Source organism: Kryptolebias marmoratus, linkage group LG14 (genome assembly GCF_001649575.2).
Source record: "Kryptolebias marmoratus isolate JLee-2015 linkage group LG14, ASM164957v2, whole genome shotgun sequence".
NCBI classification, from domain to species: domain Eukaryota; kingdom Metazoa; phylum Chordata; class Actinopteri; order Cyprinodontiformes; family Rivulidae; genus Kryptolebias; species Kryptolebias marmoratus.
The window spans coordinates 26,700,848-26,706,167 of record NC_051443.1 but is presented as its reverse complement, the minus strand read 5'-3'; the positions used below and the strand labels follow the sequence as shown (position 1 = coordinate 26,706,167).

Sequence of the window (5,320 nt, the reverse complement as noted above, 5' to 3'; positions counted from 1 at the left end):
CCCACCGCCGACCACACGCAGCGCCCCCCAGGGCCCACAGCGACAAACCCATAGGCCCCCACTGGAGCCCGCTGCACGGAGGCAGCCCCAGGGCCGGGCACCGAGGCCCGGGCACCGAGGGCGCACACCAACCCAGGCCAAGGCCCACCAGGATCAGAGGACCCGAGCCCCACCGCGCAGGCACCAGGCCGAGCCGACACACCAGGTGTGTAATGATTGAATCCAGGTGTGTAATGATTGAACCCAGGTGTGTAATGATTTCAGCTCACCATGGAACGGTACATTTAGAGCCGTGTCTTCTCTCTGCGAGCTCCTGGATTTTGTGAATCCTCTCTGCCTGGATCTGGTATAAAGTTTTCCGGCTCGGAAGTCCGACGTCATACATCCCTTTGGGGTACGGAACCCCGAGTCGGGTCCCCTGACCTCCAGCCAGGAGCAGAACTGCGACCCGGTTCTTGGAGATCTGCAACAGTCCTGTTCAGGTGAAGAGGAAACACAAACACCAGATAGAGACGAGTGTTTGAACCCAGGAAGCTTCAGAACCTCCGTCTACCTGCTCCCTACCCTCACTGCAGAGGTCTGCAGACATCACAGTCCAGATCAACCTTTGCCCTCATTTCATTCTTTCCTTCTTCTTTACATCTGCAGCAGGTTCCTCCAGCTGATGGACATGTCAGAGTCAATGTGGGACACTGGACAGGTGGACGGACTGGGAATCAAACCACCAACCCTCCTGCTGGGGGTCAGTTTCTACTTAAAACCCAGATTCTGTCCTGAAGAGTTAATAAAGTTTATTCAGGACAGGTGGGATTATTCTGAAGCTGGAGGCGGGTCCAAACAGAACCTAAACCTTTAAGTTGTTCAACTCCGCCCACCCCCACATCATGACGCTGCCTCCACCATGCTTCTCTCGACAGAATGTCAGGTCGGATTAAAAGTTCTGTAAAAGTCTGAGATCCAATCAAACCACTCGGTTCCGGTTCTGACCCTCACCTTCGTCTTCCCAGCGGGTCAGGGACTCCGGGTCGCTCCTCGTCACGCTGCCGGTGATCTCGGGGGGAACCGGTTCCATGACCCGGTCCAGAGTGGGGGCCGGGCCGGCCGCGGCCCGTGAGGCCGCCTCGCAGTGCTCCTTCAGCCGCTGCAGGTCCAACAGAACCAGGTCCTGCAGGAACACCTCCTGCTGCTCCTCACTCAGCTCCGACCAGAACCGCAGAACGTGAGCCTGTCCGGCTGAGTCCAAACCCCGCTGCAGCTGCTCCAAACGGGACATTTTCAACCCGGTTCCACCGCATCCGAACCGACCCGAAACCCAGAGAAACTCGGAAACTCAGAGCAGGAAATGACGTCTGAAGGACTCGTGACTGAGAGAAAAACTTCCTGAAACTCTGAGTCTGGACCTTCAGAACCGCTGATTCAGGGTCTCGTCAGCTGATTTCATCACGTGACAAACAGATCACCTGAGTCATTAAAAAACTGGTTCCAGCTCCCGACCCAGCAGAACCTGGTTCCAGCTCCTGACCCAGCAGAACCTGGGTCCAGCTCCTGACCCAACAGAACCTGGTTCCAGCTCCTGACCCAGCAGAACCTCCTCCAGCAGCAGAACTCTCAGTGGGTTCCTGGTTGTGGAGCAGTTGTGGCCCACTCTTCTTTCCAGCGTTGCTTCAGCTCAGCTCTCTGAGATTCTGGTTCTGGTCCGTTCTGTTGTAGATTAGCTGCTGTCCTGTAGTATGTATCAGCCTGTAGTATTATGGTCTGTTTGCAGCTGTGTTTTTGTTTCCAGAGCTGGAAAGAAAAGATCTGATTGGACAATGGGATCATATTTAACTGTTGGTGGGTTTATCTGTTCGATGGAACCGTTCTCCTGGTTCTGAGTCTTTTGTAAAGAACATTCAACATGTTCCGTTCACGTCTGAATGGATGCAAATGTACAGTTTTTATATAAAATGAGGTCATCAGAGAGTGCCAACCAGAGAACGGTTTGAGTGGTGCGGGGGTCTGGGCTGAAAGTGGGCGGGGCTGGGGGAACGCTGTGATGTCACAGACTTAGGCTGGAGTTGATCAGGGAAACAGAGCAGCTTTTGACTGGTGTTGTCCTGCAGAGACAATGAGTGTCTCTGAGCGGCGGCTGCATGAAGCATTAACTCTGTGTTCAGCACTAATGTGAAGCTCTGTGCCTCTTTACTAATGGAGCGTCGTCTTCTGTCCTCACCCTGTCCCCCCTCCCTGCTGTCTCTTTTGTTTGTGTCTTTGTGTTTATTTGACCCCCTTCAGGCGAAGAAGCCTCTTTGCCTTCCTTACCCTCCTGCCATCCTGCCTTTGGACTGACTATCTTTTGGCTTTTTATATTAATCCATGGTAAGTAAGCCCCCGCTGCACTGTAGGGGCATGTTTCTGCAGAGAGACAGTTTTAAACCAGTGTAAATCCTAACAAACCAGCTCTGAGGCAGAACTGACAGATGAGTTTGGTGGTGTTTCATTAAAAAAAAGACCAAAAACAAACAAAGTGTCCTGGGCCCATTAGGGAAATGGGCTTGGTCATATCTCTGGAGGTATTTTGGACCACTCCTCATTACAGAAACTCTAAATCCTTTAGATTTCTTGTAGTTGGTCTCCAGGTTTCTTCTCGTCTCAGAAGAAGTTTTGTCCCACTTACAGACACTCTGCAAATCCTTTAAGATTCTTGGGTGCAGCTTGGTACCTCGAAGCTTCAGCTCCTCCACAGATTCTCTGATGACCAGCTTGGCCACTCCGTGACTTTTAGGAACTTCTTCTTTAGCCGCTTCTTTGTTGCCTTGGTGGGATGTTTTGGGTCGTTGTCCTCCTGGAAGACATGTTCACGATTCATCTTCAGTGTTCCAGCTGAGGGAAGAAGGTTTTGATCCAATATTTTATGATACATGGCTTGTATACATACATGTATCCTTAGCAGAAAAACATACCCAAACCATAATGCTTCCAACTCTGTGCCTAAATGTGGGGATGGTGTTCTTCAGGCCATACTCAGCATTTCTCTTCTCTAAACACAGCGAGTCAAGTTGATGCCAAAGAACTGGAATTTGGTCTCATCTGACACAAGAACTTCCTCCCAAACTTTCTCTGAATCACTTAGATGTTCAAACTTCAGACAAGACTGGACCTGGACCTTCTTCAGCAGGGGAACGCTCAGTCCATCACATTGTTGTGTAGTACCAGTGGTGTTCTTGGTGACTGTGGTCCCAGCTGCTTTTAGATCATCAACAAGTTCTCATGACCCCTTACCTTTCTCATCATGATCTTCACCCCCTGAGGAAGATCTTACATGGAGCATCAGACCGAGGGNTACAGAACCTGCAGCCTCCTTCAGGAAGCTCCGCCCACACCTACAGGACGCCACTTCCTGCTCCTTCAGGAGGCTCCGCCCACACCTACAGAACCTCTGCAGGTTCTGCAGAAACAGATAAAAACCTGTTGTTTCAGATCTTCTCTTCGTTGACGTGAACATAAATCATCTTCCTGTGGACGTCAGAAGCTGCTTCTACTTTTACCTGTTTGGAGTCATTTTAATCCACACCACTCTTCATTTTTGTCTAAATTTAAAGATTTAAAATCTACCACAGCTGCTGGTTAACCTACCAAATGATGCTAGTTAGCATGTTAGCATCCTGAATAATTACTGTTGCTTCAACAGCTAAAGTAGCAAAATGAATGAACTTAATAAAGAAAAAGGTGACAAGTGTGAGAAAATACATGATCTGTCTGCATGTGACACATCAGGCCACTTGGTGGCGCCGTTTGCCCAAAGGTTTTCTGGGTAAATCATAAGATTTGGGCATTTAAAAGCTTCAAAGTAATTCTGTAGTTTCATTAACAAACACCTCATTTATGAACGTGGAGGAGTTGTTTTCTCCCAAAAGGGGGCGGAGCTTTATATTCTCCCAAACATGGGCGGAGTCTTATCACCCAGATGAGCTGCTGCACTCTGCGGTGGCCATGTTGATCCCAACAGAAGAAATAATAAACACAGTCAGCCTATCAACTACAAGCTTTCAAAGTATAACAGAAGTTTTATATAAAGTAACAGAATCAAATCTAAACATCAGCTGTTTGTTGAGGCTGTTTCAACTTTTAGCTGCCAATTTTACTCAGATCTGCTTCTGATTCGGAAAAAAAGATCCAAATCACCTGGACAGGTCACCAAACCTGCAGAGGTCAGAGGTCACGGGACCTGCACAAGTCCTGGGGTTGGGGTCAGAGGTCATATTTGTTCCTTGTGAACCTGTTAGAAATCCCCTCTACAGACGCCCCTTCAGTCCGGTTCTCCTCCGTGTCTCTGGTCTCTGGCCCCGTCCCTCACTTGGACTGGACTCCCAGCGCGATCTTCAGGTACTCATAAACCACGTAGCTGATGCTGACAGACGGGATGACCTTCATGAAGTTGGGGGCGAGGCCTCGGTACAGTCCCAAGGGTCCTTCGGTCTGAACGATGTGCCTGAAGAGGCCCGACATGCTCATCTGAGGTCCTCCTTCCACAGACGCTGAGGAAACAGGAAACAGCTGTCAGGGGGCGGGGCTTGCACTGAGAGGATAATAAAGGATAATAACAGAACGAAACCCACCCTGAGCCTGCATTCGGGTCCGGACCAGAGCCAGCGGGTAACTCGCCAGCTGACCACAGGTGCTGGAAGTCGTCCCGCAGGCCAGCAGCACGAAGACTCCGGGGTCGGCGCTGTCTGTGGCGTAACGCTGCAGCCAGGAGTTCTTCAGCGTCTGAGGGGCCACAGGACAGAAACCGGGTCAGACAGGACAGAGAAGAGACCTGAGAGAACATCCTGAAGCTCCGCCCACCTCGTAGACAGCCAGGTCGATGCCGGCGTACGGGATGATGCCCAGCATGTTGGGGATGTAACCTTTGTAGAACGCTGCCACGCCCTCCCTCTGGAAGATGTGTTTGGCACAATCCGCAATCCCAGAGTACTGACCCGTCCTCCTCAGGGCTAACCGGGTCTTCAGAACCTGCCAGGACAGGAAGTGATGTCACAGTCCCTTCATATCCAGAGGCGGACCGGCCGTTTCCTGCGAGGCAGCAGCTCCAGGAACATTTCTGCCCTGTGGGGAACTTCTAACACGATGCAGGAAGGAGGAGGAGTCACTGCAGCAGGAGGTACCTGAACAAACTCCTGCCAGCCGCCATGATGCGTGTCACTGATAATTAACTCCGCCCCCTCTGTGGACCTTCATTTTGTCTGGCTGCTTCACAGAGCGCTCAATTTATTTACAGGTCAAAGGGAACATGAGTTAAACCAGATAAATCTGACCCCTGGACCCCCCCGGACCCCCC

At 50.9% G+C, this 5,320-nt stretch overlaps 2 protein-coding genes across 3 annotated transcripts in view; both read right to left on the bottom strand.

Annotated features, from left to right (window-relative positions):
* uap1l1 (UDP-N-acetylglucosamine pyrophosphorylase 1, like 1) overlaps positions 1 to 1,446 on the bottom strand; it is a gene marked incomplete in the record, with an annotated part of 3,511 nt that extends 2,065 nt beyond the window's left edge. Inside the window, 1 exon segment of the mRNA XM_037979586.1 lies at positions 994 to 1,446. Coding sequence (XP_037835514.1) covers positions 994 to 1,273 — 280 coding nt within the window.
* A 1,870-nt stretch (positions 1,447 to 3,316) lies between these two features.
* The window catches only part of slc25a25b (solute carrier family 25 member 25b), a 22,157-nt gene continuing 20,153 nt past the window's right edge, over positions 3,317 to 5,320 (bottom strand). The window contains exons 8-10 of one of the 2 annotated variants that reach the window (XM_037979584.1): positions 4,828 to 4,995; positions 4,599 to 4,749; positions 3,317 to 4,517 (exon numbers count right to left, since the gene is read on the bottom strand). In XM_037979584.1, coding sequence (XP_037835512.1) covers positions 4,333 to 4,517; positions 4,599 to 4,749; positions 4,828 to 4,995 — 504 coding nt within the window. In that variant the 3' untranslated portion in view covers positions 3,317 to 4,332. The remainder of the gene's footprint in view (positions 4,518 to 4,598; positions 4,750 to 4,827; positions 4,996 to 5,320) is intronic. The other variant, XM_037979585.1, reaches the window with a different exon arrangement.